General features: G+C 36.4%; 5 protein-coding genes across 8 annotated transcripts; 4 read left to right on the top strand and 1 right to left on the bottom strand.

Annotated features, from left to right (window-relative positions):
* The first annotated feature begins 1066 nt into the window (after positions 1-1066).
* On the top strand, positions 1067-3609 carry LOC121751469 (AP2-like ethylene-responsive transcription factor AIL1). Its single transcript, XM_042146218.1, has 9 exons — positions 1067-1307; positions 1388-1829; positions 1896-1978; positions 2100-2108; positions 2195-2283; positions 2380-2453; positions 2541-2591; positions 2694-2770; positions 2891-3609. The coding sequence occupies exons 1-9, from the start codon at positions 1067-1069 to the stop codon at positions 3607-3609; spliced, it is 1785 nt and encodes a 594-aa protein (XP_042002152.1).
* A 5055-nt stretch (positions 3610-8664) lies between these two features.
* LOC121751751 (AP2-like ethylene-responsive transcription factor BBM) lies at positions 8665-12366 on the top strand. The gene is made up of 9 exons (XM_042146543.1): positions 8665-8884; positions 9245-9671; positions 10336-10418; positions 10551-10559; positions 10658-10746; positions 10826-10899; positions 10987-11037; positions 11156-11232; positions 11312-12366. Exons 1-9 carry the CDS (start codon positions 8665-8667, stop codon positions 12139-12141), a joined length of 1860 nt encoding a protein of 619 aa, XP_042002477.1. The 3' UTR covers positions 12142-12366.
* An 88-nt stretch (positions 12367-12454) lies between these two features.
* On the bottom strand, positions 12455-14370 carry LOC121751996 (ycf20-like protein). Of its 2 annotated transcripts, none has more exons than XM_042146851.1 (3): positions 14218-14370; positions 13192-13349; positions 12455-13010 (listed from the first exon to the last, which is right to left on the bottom strand). In XM_042146851.1, exons 2-3 carry the CDS (start codon positions 13344-13346, stop codon positions 12584-12586), a joined length of 582 nt encoding a protein of 193 aa, XP_042002785.1. In that variant the 5' UTR covers positions 13347-13349; positions 14218-14370; the 3' UTR covers positions 12455-12583. The 2 variants fall into 2 exon arrangements, with proteins under 2 accessions (XP_042002785.1, XP_042002786.1); XM_042146852.1 differs by having other exon boundaries at positions 13192-13366; positions 14218-14321.
* Positions 14371-14517: 147 nt separating this feature from the next.
* LOC121751995 (putative metallophosphoesterase At3g03305) lies at positions 14518-18602 on the top strand. The gene is made up of 4 exons (XM_042146850.1): positions 14518-14933; positions 15867-16108; positions 16267-17808; positions 18204-18602. The coding sequence occupies exons 1-4, from the start codon at positions 14672-14674 to the stop codon at positions 18336-18338; spliced, it is 2181 nt and encodes a 726-aa protein (XP_042002784.1). The 5' UTR covers positions 14518-14671; the 3' UTR covers positions 18339-18602.
* Positions 18603-19197: 595 nt separating this feature from the next.
* LOC121752903 (probable E3 ubiquitin-protein ligase ARI8) lies at positions 19198-25435 on the top strand. Of its 3 annotated transcripts, none has more exons than XM_042147996.1 (15): positions 19198-19664; positions 20245-20366; positions 20637-20739; positions 20871-20961; positions 21143-21315; positions 21589-21693; positions 21807-21895; positions 22217-22324; positions 22547-22637; positions 22716-22805; positions 22948-22995; positions 23075-23146; positions 23800-23899; positions 23975-24101; positions 24906-25435. In XM_042147996.1, exons 1-15 carry the CDS (start codon positions 19464-19466, stop codon positions 25177-25179), a joined length of 1794 nt encoding a protein of 597 aa, XP_042003930.1. In that variant the 5' UTR covers positions 19198-19463; the 3' UTR covers positions 25180-25435. The 3 variants fall into 3 exon arrangements, with proteins under 3 accessions (XP_042003930.1, XP_042003932.1, XP_042003931.1); XM_042147998.1 differs by having other exon boundaries at positions 19519-19657; positions 20672-20739; XM_042147997.1 differs by having other exon boundaries at positions 19526-19664; positions 20672-20739.
* Positions 25436-27404: the final 1969 nt, after the last annotated feature.

The following is a 27404-nucleotide window of genomic DNA, read 5'->3' as shown; positions in this document are numbered from 1 at the left end:
TGTAATCAATGTTTGTATTAGTTCTTGTATGTATGAACTTGCGAAAAATATGTCATGTAATTCCAAGAAGGTCATTTTTGGAGTGATTTCAAATGATTTTGTCGTGAATTTGTACACTTATGATTAAGGGTTTTTGAGAACCCCCAATTATCAAATTTAATGACAGACGATAATTGCGTTCATATCATTTAAATTGATAATCTCGGAATTACATAACATAATAGAGATATAGAGATAGAGTACTTGGCTTTCAAATTTTATGATTCTGGGGTTTCGAGACACCCAGCTAACTAATTATCATAATTTAGTGCTAGATTATGCTCGAATCCACATTTTTATATGTTAAACAATCAATTTCATGTTTATATATTATGCATATGTATAAATTATAGGTATATTCTCACCATATTTCTGTACAGCAGGTCACAGTAGAATTTTACATTGGTGCCTGTGTAAGTCTCCACCCATATTCATTAAATTTTATCTAACCAAAGCACTAGTTCCAAACCCTAATCAACTCAATTCAATAATTACAAAATTAATTAATGGTGCATGCTTCTAACTTAGAATTCAAATAGGCTGAGTCGGTGGGCTTGAATTAAGTTTAAAGCTAGCTAGCTATGATCAAGTTGTAACACATTTACATTATCTACTTTCATACATTTTTCACCACTTGTTTAACTTTCACTGTAGCCAGCTTTCATCCCTCATGAAAAGACAATCATACCCCTCCTCAATCCTATCCACTCCACCTTAAATTCCAGAAACACCCAGGCATTTCTGTCATTCTTCAGCCTGCCCTTCAATTACAGTGCAGCCCATTTATGAGAGAGAGGGCATAGAAATCTCCACTGTGTGTGCATGTGTATTTGAGACTGTGCATATATATATGTGTATATGTCCCCACTTTGCTTTGGAACAAAGGAATTTTTTTCTGTCATTTTTTGGTCATATCCTTCCTCTTCATCAACTCTTTCTCCAAATCTCCACAAACCCTTGAATTTTTTACCACCATTTCCTTTTTCTAGCTTAAAAACAAAAAGAAAACCCTTATATTTTAAAAAAGATGGCTTCCATGAACTGGCTAGGCTTCTCTCTATCTCCTCAAGAGCTCCAAGATCATCAACAACACCCACAGACCTCACACATAACTAATTTCAACTCAGATGAAATCTCAACCACACAAATTTCTGAGGAATCTTGCTTTGATCATCACCTCACCTCAGATTCCCCCATCCCCTCTCTGAATCTCCCTGCCCCCCCTTTTGGCATCATGGAAGCTTTCAACAGAAACAATCCCAATCAAGGTCACACAAAAATCAAGTCTTTCCCATTAATTCATACATATTTTTTTTATTACTGATTCCTTTTACAATTTTTTTTTCAGATTGGAATATGAGCATAAACACATACTCATGCAGCAGCCAGAATCTAGAGGATCAAAACCGCCCAAAGCTAGAGAATTTCTTTGGTGTTCATCAAGAAAACAGTTACAATATCTACCAAGAAAATGAAGCCACTTCAAATCCAAATCCAAGCACCACCACCAGCACAATTGGCCTTTCCATGATCACAAAATGGCTCAGAAACAACCCCACGGCGCCTCATGCAGGCGAGACCAAGGCGGCGCCGCCTTCCTCCGCCGCCTCAGCTCAATCACTCTCTCTCTCAATCTCTCAATCAACCACACATCTACCTTCCGACACCAAATTAGCAACTGAGGGTCATACTGCTGCTTCTTCCTCTGCAGCTGTTGCAACAGAATCAGTGCCGAGAAAGTCCATTGACACATTCGGACAAAGGACTTCTATTTACCGAGGAGTAACGAGGTTTGTATTTGGTGTCTTCTTGTATTTGGTTTTTTTATTTTTCAAAGAAATTGATTGTTTTTGTAGGCATAGATGGACAGGGAGATATGAGGCGCATTTGTGGGATAACAGTTGCAGAAGAGAGGGACAGACTCGTAAAGGAAGGCAAGGTATGAAGGAGAAGCTGTCTGCCATTATTATTGAAATCTTTAATTTTTCAAGATATATTGATTTTAACTCTTTGTTTGTCTTCTTATTGGGGTTTGAATTGCTTTGGAAATGCTTCTGCAGTCTACTTGGGTAAGTCTGGCCTTTGTAATAGTAATAATCTACTAATAATTTTGAAATATAACAGATTGAATAATGATAATATTTTATTATTTTAGGAGGTTATGATAAGGAAGATAAGGCAGCTCGAGCTTATGATTTAGCTGCACTGAAATATTGGGGAACCACCACAACTACAAATTTTCCAGTGAGTAATTTTATCTTCATTGTCTAAATTTAAATTCGGTATCTAAGTATATATAAGTTGAGTAACAAAATTTATGAGTTTTGTGATGTTATTTAGATGAGTAACTATGAGAAAGAGATAGAGGATATGAAGCATATGACAAGGCAAGAGTATGTAGCATCATTGAGAAGGTAAAAACCTTATAAATTACCTAAGTAATTTTCTAATTTCCAAACACAATTGGATGCATATCAATAATTCACATTTAATTTCTCCAGAAAAAGCAGTGGTTTCTCCAGAGGTGCATCCATGTATAGAGGTGTTACAAGGTATAATCAACTCCCAAATAATATTTTCAAGATTTTCCCGGTCAAGATTGAGCCCTATATCGTACCCTGTCGCGTAAACTAACTATAGATATATGGTCTCAGACACCACCAACATGGGAGATGGCAAGCTAGAATTGGAAGAGTAGCTGGAAACAAAGACCTCTACTTAGGAACTTTCAGTAAGTATCTACTTGTCTCAGAAAAAAAATTTCACTTTTAATTTTCGTTTTTTTCATAAAAAATGTAACGTTTTCCTTTTTAAAAAAAAATCATTTAATTACTTAGTTTGTTGCATATAGGTACGGAGGAAGAGGCTGCAGAGGCCTACGACACTGCGGCGATCAAATTCCGCGGCCTAAACGCCGTTACTAACTTCGAAATAAACCGTTACGACGTCAAGAGCATTCTAGAGAGCACCACTCTCCCCATCGGCGGCGCGGCCAAGCGGCTCAAAGACGCGGAGAAGGCCGAGATGGCTCTCACCCTTCAGCGAGCGAACGAGTCGCACCTCGCCGAGAGCTACGCCGCCACAACCACACCATGGCCCACAATCGCCTTCCAGCAGCCCCAGCCGTTGATCTACCCCTACGGCGCCGCCCATCAACGGCTCTGGTGCAAGCCGGAGCACGACGTTGATGTTTACAACGAGATCAACCACCACCACCACCTCACCCACAATTTTCTCCAGCCGAATTCGGTTCTCCACAACATGATGGGATTGGATTCTTCATCCATTGAAGGAGCAAACGGCGTCGTTTACGGGAATGGTTCTACGGCGGTGATGGGGGGAACTGTGATTGTTGATGGAAATCAGAATGGATTTCTTGGGCACGAATTGGGGAATTCGAAGAATCTGGATTATGAGGAGATGAATTTCTATTACCAGAATCAGCAATCGAGTGGTGTGAATCAAGGCACAGCGGCGAATTGGATTCCGACGGCGGTTCCGGCGAGGGGGAGTAATATGGCGGCGGCGGGGCATGGAGCTTCGACGTTTACGGTGTGGAATGATACATAGATTGGGAATTGGGGGAGGGGGTTGAGGGATATGTATACAAAATTGTCTAACTTGATCATTTTATTATTTTATGGTTGTTTTTGTTAGTTAATTTTAGGGTTTCTATTGATTTTTCGATGGATTTATGTTTGAAAATCTGTTTTCGACTAGGGTTTATCAATAGCCAGTGGGAAATATGTGTCTGGCTTTGAATTTTGGGGATTCTGGTTGAGTTTGTCCATGGAGATTATGACCTTTTTATGAAGAAAAAAATACATACAATTAATGGTTCATTTTCGATGTTTGAGTATAATTGTGTTGGACTCGTTTGAATCTTGGTGTGAAATATAGTAAATGGTTTTGGAATTTGGCTAGCCCGCGACAAAGGGCATCGCGTTTCAGGGATTCAAACCGCGGATTGTCTACTGTTGGTGTGCACGGAGCCATGGGGCTATGACCCAGCTTGCTCCGCATTTGGGTCTGGTCTAACGTATGCCCTATGGGTCCTGGGTACCTGGAATTTGGCCTGGGAAAATGATGTTACACGCGAATAGTATATGTCTGATCTGCATTCAATAACAGTTTAGCATATAATGAACAAATATAAATAAGATTATAGATTACACTCATTGTAGTTTAATATTCTCAATTAAAATTTATTACTAATATTTGTTAAATCAGCAAATAGTATAGGTCTGACGTGCATTCAATAACAGTTTAGAATATAATGAATCAAATATAAATAAGATTATAGATTACACTCGAGTGTAGTTTAATATTCTCAATTAAAATTTATTACTAATATTTGTTAAATGTGATTTCATCGTGATGACGATTGATGGCCACTTTAAATTTTGTTATTTAGCTCTCTTTTTTCCATAATTTAGTCAGATTTATAACTATATATCATGGGATGATGGGAGTCGCATTCTTACAACAAGTACTCCAAACGAGCTAAAAATGCACTTTTCATAATTCTTTTGTTTATTTGATTGGAAAAAAGTATGTACTCTGCTTGAGACTGCACTTGGCAGAAGAAATTTAACACTAAACAATACGAAGAACACAAAATATTCTAGGGGTGGGTAGATACGAGATATCGTATCGAAAACGTTGTATCGTATATCATATCAAAAATATCGATATGAAAGAATTTCATATCGTTATCATATCGAAAATTTCGATATATCGATATATCGAATTTCTGTACGATATATCGAAATATCGATATCGTATCGAATACCTGTATATTGAAAATTATAATTTCAAAACTTAAAATTCACACAAAAATTAATAAAACGTCAACACAGTAAAATTAATAGTGTTCTTATCTCCATAATCAAAATACAACACAACCAAGTACAATTAAATGAATTTATATATATTTATAATTTTAAATTTTAATATTATTGAATTTCAATATGTTTCGATATATACGATATATATCGTATATTCGATATAAAACGATATATCGAAAATATCTATATATATCGTATATTTGATATAAAACGATATATCGCGATATAAGGAAATTCATATCGTTATCGTATCGAAAACTTACGATACGGTATCATATTGTATCGAAAATTATGATATATCGAAAATTCGATAATTTTTTGATATTTTTCAATACGATACGAGCGATATATCATTTTTTCGATATTTTTCCCCCGCCCTAGAATATTCCTATAAGTGACTTTAAACATGTGAATTTCTTTTTATTTAATTTATTCATATGAAATTAATTCAGTCAACGATTAGTATTTAACTCAGTGGACAGTAACTATGTTAGAAGTTCTTTAATCGGAACTATACCGTCTCCAAACTCCTTAATTTATTGATTAGGTTTACATAATCTAAATTTGATTTTCAAACATTCAAACTTACCTTCAAATATTAATGTGTAACGCAATAAATGCTTTATTGTATAAAGAAAATGAAACATGATGTTAGATTGAGGAATCTCTCTCAACAAATAACAACAGACACCATAGACAAATGATTCTTTTCATCTAGAGAATTTGTGAAATTCTATTTGGAATTAGGGTGCATAGGGCGTAAAGATAAATTTATGCAGTCTGTCCCTATGAATAGAATGTGAAAAAATTAATAATGCCAAGATCCCCGCAAGACAAGGGTTAGTGTCATCTCATAGGGGTACATACATATAAAATATTTTTAAAAAATAATTAATTATAATGAATCCTTCATTATGTATAGGGAAGCTGGATTATATTGAAAGTATATTGTTTAGTAGCTAATCATCTATGTACACCACTCAAAAGATACTTGTACAATGGAGAAAACTAAGAAAATTGGAACTTTAAATCCTCTATCTTTAATCTATCATAAAACAATAGTGTTCGCATTTTGTTTTTGGTTGTTGAATTGTTAAACTTAAATTAAATTAAATGCATTGAAGTAAAAAAAATTATGGATTTTCGAAGGTCGCCGGCCATCATGAATTTCTAATTTGTTTATAACTATCTCTTGATGAATTTTTGGTGAAATTATATCCAATATAACAACCGCAAATCATATACACATGAATATAACGTTAGTAAAAAAATAACGTTAGTTATTTATATGATGACACGTAGGTAGGCAGATATTTTTTCCTAGCAGTTTGAAATCTTTTTCCTGGCAGTTCCCTATATTTAAAATTTTCTGGTTTGTAGTGTGTTGATATGCTTATTTAAGAAGTAAATATAATTAAGATTATACTTCCTTCGTCTCATTTAAAAGAGTAATACATTTTTATTGTAATGTTCCACTCAAAATGATTTTTTTAATAATCTGAAACATCATTAAATCTCTCTGTTCAATATACTGTAGTTTTTAATTTACGAAATTATCCATGTCATCGACTAAATTTTTTAACAGACTCACGTAGAGCTGGGATAGGTTTCGAGATTAAGATTTGCAGATTTCTGAGAGTGACAGACTGTGTGAAACTAGGCATTAATCACTATGTACATTTATCCGAGTAACTATACCAAAATCAGATCTTATTATAACCTGGGATCATTATACATTTCAATAATTTAATTTCCCTATATCTATCTCTAAAATTTATGTCATAGTGAGATAGATAGGCAGCGAAAACAACATACACTATACATATAATTTGTAACTTCATAATTATATAATAAACAGCATGTAGTACTTTTTTAATTAATAGTGTGATTTTCAATTTCTCTTTGATCGTTGTAGGAGTTTTCTTTTAATCGAGGTTAATATATTACTATTATGAGATTCTTCGAAATTCAAATTTCGATGTTTTGAATAGCAAAATTATATTATATGGGTAAAATTAAAATTGTTGAAAGAGAGTGGTAGACAGTTTGAAGATTACGAAATCACAAGCTATTGGGTTACAACCCCTATGTGTGTTAGTACCTTAAAAATAGTAATCTAAATCAAGATAAGTTCAACTAGTGGCTCCCAATTTCCCTATTAATTCATTTTTTATTTTATTTTTTTAGATATTTTAGTTCATTTAGAGATCTAGATGGTCTATTCTTGGATCGACTCCATAGGACCAGTAATCTTCGGATTTAGTCTCGTAATATTAATTTTATATAATTACATAAAAATGATAACCGATCCTATAAAATTTCAAAAAAAGTTCAAGTAGACATAAAATTGATACAGTGACACAAAATCTGCTTGTGTGTGCTATAGAGTATATTCCCAAATGGGAATGTTATACCAATATTTTCAACAACACAAAAAAATTCGGAGGGAAATTCAGTTATTGGTTAAATGAATAGTAGTTAATTAATTGATGTGTTGTATATGAACATAACGGTATAATTTGTACTCCATTAATCAATGATGCAAAATTAAAACAAAAAAAAAAGATTTATGAATGTGAATAACATTAATACCATTTATTACCAACGACAATAATAAATATTTGTTTTAATTATCATTTGATACAGCCTTTTAGGCATATTGATTGATTGCACGTATTAAATTTCCAATACGCATTTATCTTGTCATTCATAAATTAATAATGCATTTTTCATAATTTGGATCAAAACTCACTGTGTCCGTCAGAGGACCATTTTATCTGCTAGCAAGTATTTTTATTAAGTGAATTAGCTTTAAAATAGTACTAACACAATATTTAAATCTACACTAGCAAAGTCTGCACCTCGCTACAAAAAAGATTTCTTCAATAATCCATGAAAATTCGTCGGTAATCAAGATCATCGAAGGATAAGCCATGTCGTTGACGGTAGAAATTTACCGATATCTTATCGGTCGATAATTTTTTCAAATTGACTATCCACGGACTGGTCGCCAGTCGGTAAATCCTATATTTAGTGACTCACAAACCCTAATAAGAAGTTCAACGTTACATTAACTAATGGTGCATGCTCCTAAATCAGAATTTAAAAAGGTTGGTTAAAATGAATCACTTCAAATTCATTCTATTCCACAATTATCAATACCGTACCCAATATATTAATAAATAAAAAAACTTTATACACAAAACAAAAAGAGAAGACAATTAAAAAATTATAATAGAAGATCTTGTACTAACTTGTGTCAGCAAGGATTATTTATGGTATACCAGTCAAACCTTCTTCTACTGCTACACATTATCAGCACTACAATTAATTATTTAATCACCACATACACACACATGTGTGTGTGTCTGTGAAAGCACAAGTCTATCCCTATCTAATGTATCCATTGTTTCGTCATTTCCAGAGATCAGTTAGGCTTTTCTGTCATTCTCTTTCCTTCCCATTTATGAGAGAGAGAGAGAGGAGCATAGAAATCTCCACTGTGTGTGAGAGTGTGTGTGTATGCATAGAAATCTCCAGTGCGTGTCTGTGTGTGAGAATGAGCATATATATCTCCACTTTGCATTGGAGAAAATTATTTTTTCTCCCTTCCATATTTTTATTGGGAGCTTTTTCCTCTTCTTCTTCTTCACTTCCTCCAAATCACTCAAAACCCTTCATTTTCCCCCATCTCACCTTGATGCATGAACTATTTCTAGCTCTCATCATCTTCCTATATTCATAAAAACTATCCCTTTTTCCAAAGAGAGGAGAAATCATGTCTTCAATGAATAATTGGTTGGGATTCTCTCTCTCTCCTCAAGAACTCCAAGATCAGCAACACCCTAATCATCAAAGCTTAGGTTTCAACTCAGATGAAATCTCAAACACACAGATTTCTAATGAATCATGCTTTGATTCTGCCATTCCCTCTCTAAACCTACCTGCTCCACACTTTGGCATTCTTGAAGCTTTCAATGGAAACCCTCACTCTCAAGGTTTGTACCCTTTTTCATAAAAATTCAATCTTTTTTTCATTTCATGCATAAAAATTCGATCTTTTTTTCTTATGTATATCTAGGCCTATATTTGCAAATGAGATATCTAAAAAAATCATTTCTTTCATTTTGCATACACTAACCCTTACTCTTAACTCTCAGAATTAGTACCTTTCCCCCCAGAAATCATAAAAATTCAATCTTTTTTCGTTTCATGCATATCCATGACATATTAGTTCAATTTTGCAAGTGGTTATTTTATTTTTCCTTTATACTAGCATATAACTTCAATCATGCATATACAAGTCTATGTATGCCTATATTTGCAAATGGGATGTATTAATTTTTTTCATTTTGCAGATTGGAACATGAATGATATGAACATGAACACATTCTCATGCAGCAGCCAGAATCTTGAGGATGAAAACAGGCCAAAACTAGAAAATTTTCTTGGTGTGAATCACCAAGAACACAAATATCAGCTCACTATGTATCAAGATTCTGAGGCCTCAGCTTCAAACAATGGTCTGCCCATGATCACAAACTGGCTCACAAACAGCCCTGCGCCGCCGCATGCGGCAGAGAGTAGCGAGGCGGCGGCGCCAGCAGCTGCCGCACAGACGCTGTCGCTTTCGATGAGCACAGGCTCCCAATCCAGCTCACCTCTCCCATCTGATAACAAACTGGGAAATGCGGCTGCCGAGGGAGGCGCCGCCATTGAGCCTGTGCCTAGGAGATCTATTGACACATTTGGACAAAGAACTTCGATCTACCGAGGTGTGACGAGGTTAGTTAATCAATCTCCACTCTGTAATAATTTATATTTTGTCTGTGTGCGTGTGTTTGAATGAAGAAATAATTATAAAGATTGTGTGACGTGGCGAGACGAAACCACACTACTGCTAGATCAACACACACATAATTTCTCGTGTTTTGTTAATCTTTACTTTGTTATAATTAAGATTTTGTATGTTTGAACGAACGAATAATTATGAAGATTGTGCGACGAGTTGACTCAACTAGTCTCGACAACCACACAACCACTAGATCAGCACATAAACGTAATATCTCGTGTTTAGTGGAGTAATTACTCACACTACCGTCTCATAGCACATAACGATCACCAAATCGTAGATGCTACATCTGATGAAATATACATTACTGCATGCGATGTGCATTGCATTTCCTTGCATATATACACATGATATTTTATGTTTTTGAATTTATGGATATACTATGATACTCAATGGCGGACACACATAGAACCAAGAACGGGGCTTAAGCTCCGACCGAGTTTAAAAGTTTTTTTTTTGTCTGATTTTTTGTGCAAAAGCCTCTATCACTACAACGAAACATATGAAAAAATATATCCCCTAAAAAGGCAAATTTATCCGTCTGGATCCAATGAACGGTACGAGACCATAACGAGGGTTTTGGGGGTTTGTTTGCAGGCATAGATGGACAGGGAGATATGAAGCACATTTGTGGGATAATAGTTGCAGAAGAGAGGGACAAAGCCGGAAAGGAAGGCAAGGTATGAGAGAGAACAACTGTCTGCCATTATTACCTAAAAATAAACTTTCTATTTTCACGAGATTTCTTGATTTTAACCCTTGTTTCCTTGTCTCTCTATTGGGGTCATCACTAAATCATACACTGCATGCAGTCTACTTAGGTAAATAAATTCTCTCCTTTTTTTCATTTTTTTTCTTTTTTCTCAACTATTTTACAATTTAAATTATGTAAATGTTGTAATACTGTATGTTATTGCAGGAGGTTATGATAAGGAAGATAAAGCTGCTAGAGCTTATGATTTAGCAGCACTTAAATACTGGGGCACTACCACTACTACAAATTTTCCTGTCAGCAAATTTAATTTCATTTATATAACAGATTAATTAATTTTCTTACAATTTATGTGAAATTTTCTCATGGTTTCAGATTAGTAACTATGAGAAGGAAATTGAGGACATGAAGAATATGACAAGGCAGGAATTTGTGGCATCAATTAGAAGGTAAAACTGAGTAAATATAAAAGTTTAAAAAAATTATTGAAGATAATTTTGTTACCATGTTTTAAAAAATTTGCTTATAATTTTCAGAAAAAGCAGTGGATTCTCTCGTGGTGCATCCATTTATAGAGGAGTTACAAGGTACTAAAATAGGAACACTAAAAATTAAATTTCGAGATTGTCTAATTTTGTATTATGCATTTATTTTTTACTTATATTAAACTATGATGCATTTGAAAAATGTATCATAATCAAGCAGACATCATCAGCATGGGAGATGGCAAGCAAGAATAGGCAGAGTTGCAGGCAACAAAGATCTCTACTTGGGCACTTTCAGTAAGCAATCTTTCACAAAAAGTTTGTCTGATTTTGTTGTGAAATTACTAACAATGTTGATTTCTTCACATTTGGGAAGGCACGGAGGAGGAAGCTGCAGAGGCGTACGACATCGCGGCGATCAAATTCCGCGGCCTGAACGCGGTCACAAACTTTGAAATAAACCGGTACGACGTGAAGAGCATACTCGAGAGCAGCACTCATCCTATCCGAGGCGCAGCGAAGCGCCTCAAGGACGCTGAGAACGCAGAAATGGCTCAGGACCTGCACCGTGCCAGCGAGGCGAACTTGAGCCTGCACCTCACTGAGGGGCAGATGAGCGGGTTCGGGAGCAGCAGCAGCAACGCTCATGGATGGCCGACTGTGGCGTTCCAGCAGGCTCAGCCGTTGAGCATGTACCCTTACGGTCATCAGATGCTGTGGTGCAAGCAGGAGCACGATCCTTACGTTGGTCAAGCCTACAACGAGATCAACCATCAGCTTCAATTGGGGATTAACCCGCAGAATTTCTTGCAGCCGTCTTCCCTGCACAATATAATGGGGCTAGATTCCTCCAACATTGAGCACAGCTCAGGTTCTAACAGCGCTGTGTATGGTAACAGCGGAGGTGCTGACGGGAGCATGGTGCCAACGATGGGGGCTATGGTTGTTCAAGATGGGGACCAGAGTCTTGATTATGAGAGCATGTTTGGATCAGCAGATGCATATCAGCAGGCAAGAAACCTCTACTACCACTCTCAGCAATCGTCATCAAATCTTGCAAAGGCAACCAATAATCTCTATGATCAAGGCTCGACTTCCACTAACTGGATCCCAACTGCTGTCCCAACTGGCTCCGCCAGTGCAAGGGCGAACAACTCGCCCGAGAATCAAGGAGCCTCGACTTTAACAGTGTGGAACGACACATGAAGTGAGCTTCTTCTGCAAGAGTTTTTCTTGCACCAGAAATGTGTTCCTCTTATCAGATCATATATGTATACATATATCGATCCTCCACATATGTCGTTTTCGTTGTAGGTTTGCTGCTTGAACCAAGCAGATTACAATAGGGCATTAGGGCTGGAGTTCATCAATAGCCATATTATGGCTATGAATTTTGGGAACTCCGGTTGAATTTAGTCCTGTCAAAGTAATAAAAAAAACGAAGTGATTTTTCCAACGTTTACCGATCATCGTTTTCTCGTTTGACCCTCTCACTGTAATGTAGAAACTGACTGCATTCTTTACCAGAAAAAAACAATCTCAACATTCTGATTATGGCAATATGGTAGCTTGAATGTTACAGAAGCCTATGAATATGCATTTCCTAAAGAATTTATACACAATACCTCGTTTTCAAAGAGGAAGAAACTTAACTACCTAGCTTAAAAGCATCAACGAATAAGCCTAAGCAAATACCGGCTTTCCAATAGTTGATCAATACCACTAGAGACTGCAGTCTCCCTGTTGTCATGGGCTTTTTGTACATGAGCATTCCAATTCCCTCGATTGCAGCTACTACTACTCCAGCTACGAGCACATCCCAGTCACCTGTCTGGCCAAGGATTGTTGCAAGAGCATTAGCCGTGTAGAAGCCAAAGAGCAGGAGAAAAACCTTCATGGGGAAGTTTTTCCTAGCAGAGTTCAGTTTACTCAGTAACTCCCTTCCACCTGCACTAACTATCCTCCCCAAACGAGTTTCGCCAAGAGCAGAGTTGTCTCTGTTGTCGTTGTTGGCTGTGAATCCATCAGTGTTCAATGCAAATGCTACCCCACATCCTCGTCTACTCGACAGGGAACTGTTTCAGAATTAAAACAAATGGCATTGAAATCCACTCGGGGTACACGTAACTTGGCAGAAAATGAGCCAAGGAAATGTATAGCAAAAATTCCCAACTCAACCCGACAATACAAAAGGGAAATATACAGAAGAAAGAGAACATGCAAATTACACACGATCGAAGCTAAGAAGAAACACACCTGTTTCTACAAGCTGAATCAAGTTTTTGAGTTTGTCTTGATAAGTTTTGTGAATCGATAAGATTCTGAAAGCCACAACTATGCCTGGGAAGCACGCATCTTTTGTTAACGAGGGACATGGACTGCAACAATATCATATCCATTCGGCTGGTCATCAACTGCAACAAAGCATACACTAAGAAACAAGTAGAGACCATAAGAATGCAAAACCTAGAAGCACAATGTTATAAGAATCACCGAGTTTATGAGCATCCTTAAATATCACATACAGATCGTTGAAGCTAATATGCATCCTTAAATCCCCGAATGGCCAAAAGCTAAGATTTTATCTGTTTAGATTTCAACTCCCAAACTGAAATAGATTCTAAACCCGACATTCGACATCAAGAACCCTAACACACCAGGTATACAACAGCATGACATGAAAAGATCATCGCGCTTTCAGTTTCAAAACTAAGATACGATATATAGATATCTAATCTAGAAGCTCTCTAGAGGTCAGAGGATCAAAAAGTTTGATCACACCAAATTTAGGAAAACTTATGAGAAAATAACAAGACATACACCAGAGCCTAAATGTACCATCATTTCCACACAAAAATAGTCTAAACAGAAACAATGAGATATGCCCAAACTTCAAGCTGAAATAATGTACTTCAATTCATTTCTATTCTTTCAATATTTACACCAGAGCTTTAATTTTTGCACCCATCATCCATATTTTCTTTAAAAATTAAATAAATAAAGTATATTTATTGAGATGGCAAGAAAAACCCTCAATCTTAAGAATGTTCATCATCACAGAAACAGATATAGAAGTTATAATTATCTGCAAAACAATTGACAGCAAACGAATCCATATAATCCGCAGATGTAATCGGCTTCTTAACTATCGAATACACGAAGAAGAACAAAATACATTAATCGGCAGCTGCTGCAGTTACATCAAGCATAAAAATCTCATCTTTTTGGATAAGATAAGATTGTTGAGTAAAAACAAATTAGAGCTTTAAATCGGAAACCCACCAGCAAAAAGCGGCCCAATGATGAGATGTTCGAAAATCCTTACAGCATTCGAGTGTGTGTGTGTGTGTGTGTGTGTGTGTGTGTGTGTGATATGAGGTTCGTTAAACGCGATCCTTTTTCTCTGAAATTTTTACCCGTCAATTTATGTCAATTTTGTAAATAGTTTTTAACATTTTTTCCGAATTAAATAGTTTCAAGTTTAAATTAAAGCATATGCCCTTATTATGCCAAGAAAAATACTTTTAAGAAAAACCCCTTTTCAATGTAGTATTGTATTTCCACTCACCCACTTTCCTAGAAGTATATTTATGTGAAAATATGAATAAAAAATAATACCAATAGACACAAATTCTCATATTAGTAACTAGTAAGAGTTGATCATGAAACCAATTAATTAACCCAAAAATTTCCCAACATATGCAAGAAGAGCAAGAGGGAGAAGGAAGAAAAAGAAATGGCAAATGCGAGTGTGATCATCGCCGTATTTCTGCTTCTCTTCTTCGCAATTCCATCGGCGATCGCCTCCGGAGACGGAGCCAAGCGGCGAGTGATAGACGCGGAAGGGTCTCCGGATGATCTGGTGTGGGTGGTGCAGCTGTCGGATCTCCACTTCAGCGTGCACCACCCTCACCGGGCTCAGGATTTCATCGATTTCGTGGGGCCCGCCCTCTCCTTCATCAAGCCTTCTCTCGTCCTCCTCACTGGGGATCTCACTGGTCCCTTCTCCACTCTTTGATTTTCTCAATTTTTTGTCCTTTTTTTCGTTTTGGGGCTGTTTGAATTGATGGGTCTTGTAATGTGCAATTTTGGGATGTTGTTACGTGTTAAAGATCTTACCTCTTTTTCTCATGTTATTGTTATTATTGTGATGGTTTCTGGGATTTGGTTTCTTGTTTTGTTTTAGCTCAGTCGGTTTGAGGATTTCATGTGTTGTTGAGCTTCATTTATTGTAAGATGTTTTGGAATATGTTTGAGAGAAACATTTATTGCAGATAGAGCTGTCTTTGGGTGATTTGTAACGGCCATCACTAATAGTAACCTTTTTGGGATTGTTTATTTGGATGGGTGGTTTTGAAATTGATGGGTCTCGAAATGTGCAATTTTGTGATTGTTTCTGGGATTTGATTTCTTGTTTTATTTTTGGCTCAGTTTATTTGGATGGGTGGGCTTTTGGAGGTGTGACTGTTTGAGGATTTCATGTGTAGTTTGGTTTTATGGACTATGCTAAATCGGTCGATATGATCAACCAACCCTCTGGGAGCGTTACTTTGAGTGATAGTATGGATGGAAAAATCTACCATTAACTTTGATGGATTAATTTTGAACTTGTTTGGACATCATATTATCCTTCAAATGCTCAATCATGGAGTATGTTTTATCAATCTATCATATTACTCAAAGTAACACCTTTAGGAAAATATATTTATGCGCCCTTCCCTTAGGGGAATATAAGAGGGTGATTTATATGTATATGCATGCATTGATAGTTATAAGGTGTGTGTATAGGAAACCATGAAATGCGCGTACATTTTAGACTTGTATGATTAAAGGAACTTGTTGGTGTCTAAACATGTTCATTCCAAGCTGTATAGCTTCGATATCTGATAGTTCAGTTTAAATGGATATTTTTACTTCTCTGCCTCCAACAGATGGTAAAAGCAAGGATATGTTGACAATGAAACAAGACGAAGAGGAATGGATTGAGTACCAGAAAGTGATGCAGGATGTTGTCGACAGAAGTGGACTTGGCCAGAGAGCCTTTTATGATATTCGAGGGAACCATGATAATTTTGGTGTTCCTGCCACTGGCGGATCCCTTGATTTTTTCTCGAGATACAGCATCAGTTCGCAGCAACAAAGAGGCGGGAAGGTCAACAGCATCACCATTCAGGTTGGTTGGTTTTTATTTATTTTGTGTAGGAAATGCGATCCCGTTACAAAATGTAGATTATTCTCTTTAGCTTTTTAGTTGGATGAGTGTTAAAGAAAAATTGCATAATTTATTCCAAAATGTTATCATCCTTGAGTGAAATTGATGCCTCTGTGCAGACCAGCAAAAGGAAAGTTCTTTTCGTTGGGATTGACAGCACGATGGATTCTGGATTACGAGGCCCCACCAACCTGTTTGGTCACCCTACAGATGAGCTGTTGGCAGAAATAAATTCTGAACTCTTACAGTGGGATTCTCGTTCTGCTCAACCGGTCACCAAGGTATCATTTGGTCATTTCACCCTTTCATTTTCGGCTGCCTCGAAGACTGGAAAGACCTTGAAGGATATATTTATAGATCGCTCTTTAGCTGCCTACATATGTGGGCATTTGCACATAAAATTTGGAAAGAATCTAAAGCGGCATCATCACTCAAGTGGCCGTGCTCAACATTCCAAACAGTTGCTCCAGTTAAATGGCCACCGATTAGCTTCAGAGAATGCCTCTAGTTGTCGCGATACTGATACAAGAAGTGACGGATTCTGGGAATGGGAAATAGGTGACTGGAGGAGGAGTCGAGCCATGCGAGTTTTAGCTATTGATAGAGGCCATATGTCATTTGTTGATGTCAACTTCACATCAGGAGCCAAGAAAACTATCATATTGCCAACGTATCCTCTGGACTCACGTTTCTCTTCATCGTCAAACTATAAATGTGACCCATCTACCTATGGACACATCAGAGCTCTGGTGTTTTCTGCTTCTCCAATTATATCAGTTGAAGCTAAGGTATACGACTCTAGCTCCGGAAGTCTTATTGTGGTGTTGGATACGCCAATGAAACTACTTGATGGGTCCCGTGGTGACCTTTATGTTGCCCCATGGCATGTTCAAGCATTCGAGGACCCTTCTCCCGACAGATACGTGCTTCAAATAGAGGCAACTGATTTCAAGGGTAGGACGACAACCACTGAACTTAGGCCATTCTCAGTAACTGGTGTCCCTTCCCAGTTTAAATGGGGCTGGGCAGAGTTCTTTGTGTTGGGTTGTCAATGGGACTCGTTATACCATCCGATACTCTGGGGTATTTACTCTTTTGCCCTTTCAGCTCTTCTAATTCCAAGAGCGCTCCTTTTCTTTTCGAGAAGGCACTTTACATACATAAATTTCAGAACCAACAAAAGCTTCATAAACGGCCTTCTCTGGATATCTACAGAACTATATAGCATTCCCGCAGTCTCGTTCTGCATGATTGGCTACTTGCTTTACCTTGCATTATGCCCTTGGCTTTATGGACAAGCTCTTAGCGAAGAAGGAGAACGAGCATTCATGACTTACAGAGGTTGGGTTGTGTCAAGATTCAGTTTTCTGGAAAAGATGGATTTTCTTGGATCTCCCGATGTGATGGTGGTGGTTCTTCCACATCTCATTTTTGTAGTTTTGCCAGCATTAGTGACGATCACGCTGTTGGCTACTGAAAGTAGTGTACATCGCGATTATCTTCTCTCTATTTCGAGTAAAAAGAAGGATGGCTCAGATAATCGAAACAAAAAATATGCATCACAAAATAACAGTGGCAACAAGTCAACAGAACCCAAGAGGCGTTGGATTAGGAGACTATTCCTTGTGGTCTCTTTGGCTATATTTTGGAAGCATTTCAAGGTACGCTATGTTTGTTAGCATATGCTCGGTTCCATGCTCAATCTTTATCGAGATAGCTAAATTGCTCGTTTCCTGTTGTGTGATACTTGCAATGATCGAACTTTTTCCTGCAAAACTGCGTTGCTGTGATGTACTTTATCACCATTCCAGTTTGATCGAACCTTATGTTCTACTCGTTAGCATATGCTCCGTTCTTGTCACGTTTCATTCCTTTACATGCTCAATCTTTTTCAAGATAACTATAGTGCTTGTTTCCTGATTTGTGATATCTGCATTAATCGAACTTTTTTCCTGCAAAACTGGCCTTGCTGATTAACCTTATCGAGTTACGTTGTTTTGATATCTGTATGTTTTTTTTTCGTATGGCAAATTATGTTACTTATACAACGTTGCAGAACTGTGAAGCTCTGGTGAAAGCATACGAGATGAACCCGGTCATCCATTTCCCACTCTACAGCCTTACAGTTCCTCTGCTGCTCGTTTATAGCATCTGGAGAACCGGGAGAAACATGAACACGACGTCCACATAGTGGCCCTTCGTCGTCCCTGAAGTTGCAGTGCAGTTGCTCTCGTGGAGTGAGGTGCTTTCCAAATAGAATGCAGCTGTTCAAGGAAGGAGACGGCATTTTAGAGTTACTTAGTTACTATAAGAGGAATTTTTCCAGTGGTTGTTGCCCTTTTGGAAATAGTAAATTTAGTCATTCTTCACCATAATGCAATCAATTTTTTATTAAGTTGGACTATAAATTTTTGATCAGTTAGAAGATGTTTGTGTTAAATATAACTATTTATAATGATGTTTACTTAAAATTCATTTATCATGACCAGATGATAAATGAATCAATCTAATTCATTTAGTTAAAATGTATATATGGACAATTTTATTTTATATACAGAGGTTATATTTTTATTAATATAATAATAAATAAATAAATTGAAAATATCCTCATTTTTAAAAATATATTTTAAAATTTTTCAAAATATGTGTTTGATTTTAATTTTATTTATATAAATTTTAAATTAGTATTTATTTATAACTAAATATATAATATCTCAAAATTTTCATAATTACATGTTTTTTATTCTATAAATATGACTAATGTATTGGGATTTTAACTACATTCTAATTTTATGGTCTAGATCAAAATATGAATATTTAGGGTTAAAATTGAATTGAATATTTATAATCTGATAAAATCACAACTCAATTAGCTCGCACGAGTAGAATTGGGCCGAAATCTACTAAGATGCCCTAATTGACATCCCCACCGACGATCGCAACATGCCCCCACCAACTTCCACTTTCCCTTTTTTAGAAAACCAAATTCCAAATTGGAAACATAATATTAGTCGCCAAACAGGACTTTGGGGCATAAAAGGATGTCCGTCATCGTTAGATTGTACCTTGCGCACACATGATCGCACCATCCCTTTTCCTCTTCAATTGCACAAAAAAGCAAGGAATCTCCTCCACCATTCACCATATCATTTCCTTTTCATCTCCATCTCCATCTCCTTCTCTCTCACACACACAGACAAAACACCCCTTCTATCTCTCTCTACAAATAAATACAGACAAATTGAGCTAATTTTGGCCGATTATCATTGTAAATTTGCGCGTATAGGTATAATTTATAAGGGGGAAAAATATAGGAATGGATTCTGATGATGAGATGGCAGCGGCGATGATGGAAGATTCGTGCGACGACGAGGACTTCTACGACGGCGGTGGAGATGGAGACGAAGATTCCGACCCGGACAGCGCCGTTGTAAGCTACGACGGCTTGATGGACCACGACTCAGACGATTTCGATGATCTATCCTCCTCTCAACCGATATACTATCATAGGTCACAGGTTATTTTCAACTTTTCCCTTATTTAACGCAATTTTATTCTAAATCGGATACTTGTATCCGGAAAAAGATTCATGTTTAAGGTAGGTCGTTATGCAATCAAATCTGCTGCTAGGCTGGGTTTAGGCAAAAATGCTATTTTCTTCCAGTTCAATTTGGGAATGGTGGGTTTTATGGGTATATATTTTCTCCCAATTTTTGTTCTTTTTAACATTTAAATGATATTAGTAATGCGCAGGGTTGTTGATTTCAGTAATTGGAGAGCATCTTCTTTTGTGGGTTTATGGTTGATGTTTAGGGTTAAGCTAATGAATGTTCGATTTCTCTGGTGACTATTAGGGGCGTTGCAAGTTTGCTTTGATGTTTGATTTGTCTTATGTTCTTGTTCTTATGGATCAAATTTGAGCTGCTAGTTTTGCTATTGTTTTGGTCAAAGTCGTTGGTTTGCAGTCCCAATGATGTGCCCCTATAGAATTGTAACTCACAATGCTTTTTAGTGTTTTATATATCTTCTTCATTCGAATTTGTGCTATTTAAGTTAATACTAATGGATTCAAATGGTTTTCACTCTTTTTTTTTCAGAATTTCATCATTTTAAATGAAGATGATATACGGCAACGCCAAGAAGAAAGTATCACCCAGATTTCCACCGTCCTCTCGATATCAAGGGTTGCTGCTAGCATTTTGCTCCGCCATTATAACTGGTAATTTGTTTCTGAATAGCTGTTTTTCCTGGCATTGTATACCATCTTCAGCGTGTCATTTCAAAGGCTAATAATGCACAAATCAATATGGCTAAATGGTTCATGGCCTTTTACTTTTAGTTGCTCCTTTTATGTTAAGAAATACTGGCTGTTTCGTGGAAGCTTTCTATGTTGTTTAATCTTACTGAACTAATGGATGAGCTTAAAGATTATTTATGAAGATTGCTTTTTTACCATCTGAGCGATTTCTGTATACTTCTTGACACACAGGAGTGTTAGTAAAGTGAATGATGAATGGTTTGCAGATGAAGAAAAGGTCCGCAAAACTGTTGGTTTGTTGGAGAGTGGCACTCCCCTTCCTGATGATCTAGAGGTGACCATAATATATGGAAGTCTATTATGTTATCTTTGAAATGAAAAAATAGTGAAAAAACTATAGTACTATATATCATTTGAGTTTCTTCTTATGACATATTTCTCCAATTAATTTCTGTCTTTCTGCAGCTAACTTGTGGGATTTGCTTTGAAAATTATCCACGTGATAGAATGAGAGCTGTCGCCTGTGGCCATCCCTTTTGCATTTTGTGTTGGCAAGGTTTTATCCACTCACTTCCTAAAAGTTACTATGTTATTTTGTTTGCTACAATTGGGCACTGGGTGAGAGGCTGGTGGATTCTAAGGGCCATTAATGGACCCATATGTTGAAAGAGTCCCCTCCTCTACCTTGAAGATATATGATTCTGGATATCTAAATAATACTTTATTTTGTGGCACAGGGTATATTAGAACATCCATTAATGATGGACCTGGATGTTTGAATTTGCGGTGTCCTGATCCAACTTGTAGTGCAGCTGTTGGCCATGATATGGTGAATGAGTTGGCTTCTAAAGATGATGAAAAGAAATATATTCGCTACTTTTTGAGATCATTTATTGAAGATAATAGAAAGGTACAAGAGCATATGAACATTTATAAGATGATCTCCTTTCAAAAGAAGCATAGTTGTTTACGAAATCTCAAGTTCTTAACATGAATGTCTCATGATTGTCTTTTTTCCATTATATTTTATCACTTTTGAAAAACATCCCTCTTGTGTTGCCGGTATCCTTTGTCTTAACATGAACTAAAGTCTGAGACATTTAATTGGCATGGTCTAGGTCAAAGCACTATCCACGTGCCTTTTACCTTTTTTTTAGCTTATTTCTATTGTTTTTGCTGACAGACAAAGTGGTGCCCAGCACCAGGTTGTGATTATGCTGTGGATTTTACTGTTGGTGGTGGAAACTTTGATGTCACTTGCCATTGCGCGCACAGTTTTTGCTGGAATGTGAGTTTCATCACATTCTTTATCAATTTTCTTCTCTCTTAGATTTTGCTTCTGTTAAAAAGAGAATTATTATTAAATCATAAATTCTAAAAGGTACTTGTGTACCCTTGCAGTGTGTTGAGGAAGCCCATCGCCCAGTTGATTGTGGAACTGTGTCCAAGTGGATAATGAAGAATAGTGCTGAGTCTGAGAATATGAATTGGTATGCTGGTTTTGCTAGGAGTTGATACCCCTCATGTTCATGTCATCTAAACTTAATCAGTATATATCGATCTAACTAGTACTCTCTCCGTCCCAAACACTTTTCTCTCTAATGAGATGGGACCCATTCTCCACTAACAATACTTTAATTACTTGTTCTCTCTACCTCTCTCTTACTTTACCAATTTTGCATTAAAACATATGCCGAACCCAAAGTGCATATTCTTTTGGGGCGGAGGGAGTATATTGTTGATGAGGTGTTTTTCTCCTGTACATACATAGTCCAAGTTTTACATCTCTCATGCATATGATTTTATCACAGGATATTGGCTAATTCTAAACCTTGTCCCAAGTGCAAGCGGCCGATTGAGAAGAATCAAGGGTGCATGCATATTACATGCACACCACCATGTAAATTTGAGTTTTGTTGGTATGTCCTCTTCCCATTTTGAGCTACAGTATTTATTTGTGTAAATTTTTTTTATGTTTCTGCATCTTCTGCCTTCTAGTTGCATATGCATCATGCACATACTTATGATTTTGTCGCCCATTTAGTTGTCTATGTCTTCTTCCCAAGCACCCTTTTTTTGAGTGATAAAAAATCGAAACCACTGTGGCTGTAGTCATCTCAGTTTGATTGATATACTTGTAGGTTATGCCTTGGTGCATGGTCAGAACATGGAGAAAGGACTGGTGGTTTCTATGCATGCAACCGTTATGAAGTAGCCAAGCAAGGAGGAGTGGTAAGGTTATCTGCTTTGAATTATCACTGGAATATAAAAGCCTATACATTATCCAATTAACTGGGCCTATTGTCACAGTATGATGAAGCTGAAAAACGGAGAGAGATGGCTAAAAATTCCTTAGAAAGATATACACATTATTATGAAAGATGGGCTACAAACCAATCGGTAGGTGTTAATTAATATCTGTAATGTCTGTTCAGGTTTTTATTACTTTATCAATGAATTTTTGGGGCTTTACTTGAATTTGTGTGGGTTTCATTTTTCTATTTCTTTTGCACGACTTAAGTCATAATTTTCCTTTCTGCAGTCTAGGCAACGAGCAATTGAGAATCTACATCAGATGCAAACAGTACATGTAAGGAAACTCTCGGTTTTATGTTTTGGGCCCTAAGCATATACTTTAATCATTAAAATCTTGAAACTGTATTGTGCAGCTAGAGAAGCTAAGTGATAAACAACGCCAGCCTGAGTCCCAGCTTAAGTTCATTATAGAGGCTTGGCAGCAGGTTAAAGTTTCAGTATTGCTACTGCTTTCTTTAAGGCGTATTTTGGAATTTACATTTTGCATGTATTTAGAAGCCTAGAAAGTACTATATGTGCGCTGGACTTGAGAGTTGAGAAAGATAAAATTTGATGTATCTAGCACAGCAGTGCTGTTGTCAAATCATGCTTTGTATCTCATGAATTAGTATTGCAATTAACTAACAGCACAACAGTCACATCCTTGACTTTTATAGTCTGAGATTTGCCCACTTATGACTTCTTGTTTACAGAAGCTAAGCATTTTTTTGTGACCTTTATGGGTTAACAGTGCACATTGATGCTCCTCGTATTTTTTGTGTTTCTAAGTAATAGCAGGTCTAGTTTCATTAGTTCAGTCTCAATATATTACTCCTTCCATCCCCAAAAAGTAGACTAATTTTGGAATGACACTTGTTTTAATGCGTAATTGGTAAATGAAGAGAGAGATACCAAGAAAAAGTTATTGGAGTATTGTTAGTGGAGAATGGGACCCACTCATTAGAGATATAAATAGAGTTTCCTTATTTAGAATTGGTTGGACGGGGGTAAAAAAGTGTTTGTGTAGAACACACATATAATCTTTCATGTAAGGAAGATATTTCTTCTCTTTAAGTGCTTGCTTTTTTGCATACTGCAGATTGTTGAATGTAGGAGAGTCCTAAAATGGACCTATGCATATGGATTTTATTTAAACGAGCAGGAACTTGCTAGGAAGCAGTTCTTTGAGTATCTACAAGGTATGCGAATCAGGAACCCTTTTTTTTGCATGTTCTTCATGTGCCTCTGTGACATTTATTTCTGGGTTCCTTAAGGTGAGGCGGAGTCTGGTTTGGAACGGCTTCATCAGTGTGCGGAGAAGGAATTTCAGGTCTACCTCAATTCTGAAGGTCCTTCACAGGAGTTCAATGAATTTAAAACAAAGTTGGCTGGATTGACTAGGTGATTTCCTTACACCGTTTATTTCTCTTGTCTACTTCCTATTTGGTCTGCATCATCATGTGTATTGCTAATTCAAATTGTATCATGCTTGGGGCCTTCCTAGTATTTCCTTGATTCGACCTTGTCAGCGTAATAAGAAAACAAAGAACAGCCTACTTCCCTTCCTCCAACCCCTCCCCTCCATTTAACCATAATTTACTGCCACCGGGTTATGCCACATAGTGCTCAACCCATTTATATTACCTGTTTATAGTGCTTGCTTGTGTCTCATGAATTGCTGTTAAATCAAGTTTTTACCTATAGTTAGATAATTTGTACTATCTCCCAGCTGCTATTGGTTTATGACAATCGTCTTTTTGGTGATGAGGGAATCCTATTGCTGCTACTTGAGAATCCGAGTACAGCTTATGGTAACAATTAGTATCTAGTACTATTAGATAGTACAGTTAGTCTGACTCGTAGACAGTAGTAGTTCAGGTTTAAAGCTTACGCTGAACAATTAATCTCGGGTTTAGGGTAGAGAAATGATGAGGATCTGTTTATAAGCTTTATTTCAAACTGGAAATGGCAGAAAAATCTCGAGATGGAGAAAATCTTTTTCCACCTGTGACTCCCATAAAATGATTGGATGTTAATTCTACAATCCGGTAAATCTGACCAATATTTAATCAGGAAGTTTAAATTTGTTGAGTTTAGCCCCATAATTGTAGCATTGTTTTAGATAATGAGTTAAGCTTCATAGAAAAGAGGCCTTTGTTTCTGCTAAAATGCAGTTATATGACTACCTAAATTCTAATGCTGCAGTGTAACCAAGAATTACTTTGAGAACCTCGTCCGAGCTTTGGAGAACGGTCTATCCGACGTGGACTCTCACACTGTGAGCAGTCGGGCAGGCAGCTCCCAGGCTGCGGGAGGCGGAAGTGGCAAAGGAAGAAGCAGCAAGGGCAAGGGAAGTACATCATCTAGATCAAGCAGTTCTAGAAACATAGACGATTCCGGCCATTGGTCTTGTGAACATTGCACCTATGCCAATGTGAGGTCATCAACTGTCTGTGAGATGTGCCAACGCCACCGGTGAAGTGATGAGGCAGACGTGCCGCCGCTCGGACGCAGGGAATCCGAGGTGGGGTGTGTGTTCGCATGTTGTGCTCTGCTGTAGACAAACATAGAGGAAGAGACATGGTGACTACAAGTAATGGAATGGAATCATCTTATTTTAGAAACTAATGTGTATTAAGTCTCTATAGCCCTTGGCTATCTTCACATGAAAATGCGCATCTGTATCAAATTATATCAATAGTTTCGCGTTGTATATATAATTGTATTCATCATTATTGCTTTGATTATTGCCAATTACTACTTAATTCTGTTTTGAATTAGTTTTGTGACTTGTGAATTGTGATTGATAGTAAAAAGGTTATTAATCGTATTCATCATATCGTTTCTAGTTGTGAATTAAGGTATATGGCATTTGATGCGAATCAAATGTTCGAATTTTTATCCACTAAACTTGGCGTGGTTTATTCATATTTTCAGCTTACAAAAGCAAAATTCTTTCAATGTGGAGATGGATTTGAGCGAAAACAAAGATTTGATGAAACGTGGAATTATTTAAGTTTATGTATATGTGTGTATAGGTAGTTGCGATTTCTATGGAAGTGGTGGGGGAGTTGCTTTGAATAAAAAGAAGAATAGTTATAGGAGAGAGGGAAACTACGATCTGGAATATAATTGAGGAAGAGCACGTTCTGTGGGGGAGAAAAGTAGAGAGATCTAGAGGCAAGAGATTGAATTGGGAGTAAATTGGACGTCTTTTACCATTGAAGATTTTGGGAGAAAGAAATTGAGAGAAATACTAATATTAAATCAGATGGATCGCTGTGGTAATGTATTATCAATTAGAATTATTCAAAAGATAATTTGATAATAGATGTCATGTGCAAATAATAGTTGAGCTTTGAGTCTAGCATCATGAATTAATTTTATAGTCCCATAATTCATAAGATAGAATTGAATATTAGAATAAATCACCATTTTATCCGTGTATGTTTGGAGTAACAATCTCATCTCTTAATTTGTCTAGCTCGTTTTGTTTCTTATAATTTTTTTTGCTTGATTTTAAACCGACCCCGAAAAACCGAAAACCGAACTTCAAAAACTGAACTAAACCGAAAAAAATCGAAATGTATGAAATAACCGAAAAACCAGAAGAAAAAAAAACCGAAATTAATATATATATATATATATATATATATATAGGGTTGTGATCAATTGAGATTTTTTAGCCTAATTGAGAATTGAGATGCATTATTAGCCACTCATTTTTATTAAATGAGTGGTCCAGAATTTACCACATGGAAAATATTTTTAGATTAATTAATTGGGAAAGGGCAGAATGGTAATTTCATCATACATTTTATTTAATAAATATTTTTTTATTTTTTTAAAAAAAATAAAATTTTTTTTCGATTTTTTATTTTTTTATTTTTTTTATTTTTTTTGTCAACTACATATACAATTCATGTCAACTACACACATATAATGTCAACTACATATACAATTCATGTCAACTGCACATATATAATGTCAACTACATATATGATTCATATCACCTATACACATATAATGTCAACTATAAGCTGTTGACATTTGATGTGCAGGCTATTGACATTTGATGTGCAGGGCTATTGACATTTGATGTGCAGGCTACACATCGTAGTTGACATCGCGTGAAAATTAAAAAAAATAAAAAAAAAAAAATTTTTTAGTTGTTGACATTTTAATACGAGTTGTTGACATTTGATATTCTGGCTATTGAAATGAAATGACGATAATACCCTTAGTTGATATAATCTACTTGTAGTTGACATTTCAAAATGAGTGGCTGAAAATGCATCTCAATTCTCAATTAAGCTAAAAAATCTCAACCTAACAAGACCCTATATATATATAATTAATAGAATATATAAATATAATACATATTATATAAAATATATTATAACACTACCCTATATATATAATATTTTAAATATAATTTGTTTTTTCAGTTTTGTGGTTTTTTATTTCGCCCGAACCGAACCGAACTGAAAAAATGAAAATTTTTCATTGTTAAAACCGAACTGAACCGAAAAATAGAAAAAACCGAACCGAATTTTAAAATGTCGGTTTTGTTTTTTACTCACCCCTAATAGTATTAATAATAATTTTATTCACCATCAGCCTCACAAGAGTATGCCTTTTCTAATTTTAGAAACTATTCATCGTTTAAGGTATGGCGCTCATCATCTCAAGTATGATAATGCT

Source organism: Salvia splendens, chromosome 10 (assembly GCF_004379255.2).
Source record: "Salvia splendens isolate huo1 chromosome 10, SspV2, whole genome shotgun sequence".
Classification (NCBI taxonomy): Eukaryota; Viridiplantae; Streptophyta; class Magnoliopsida; order Lamiales; family Lamiaceae; genus Salvia; species Salvia splendens.
Note: the sequence above shows the minus strand (reverse complement) of the source record. Positions and strands in the feature narration are given on the sequence as shown.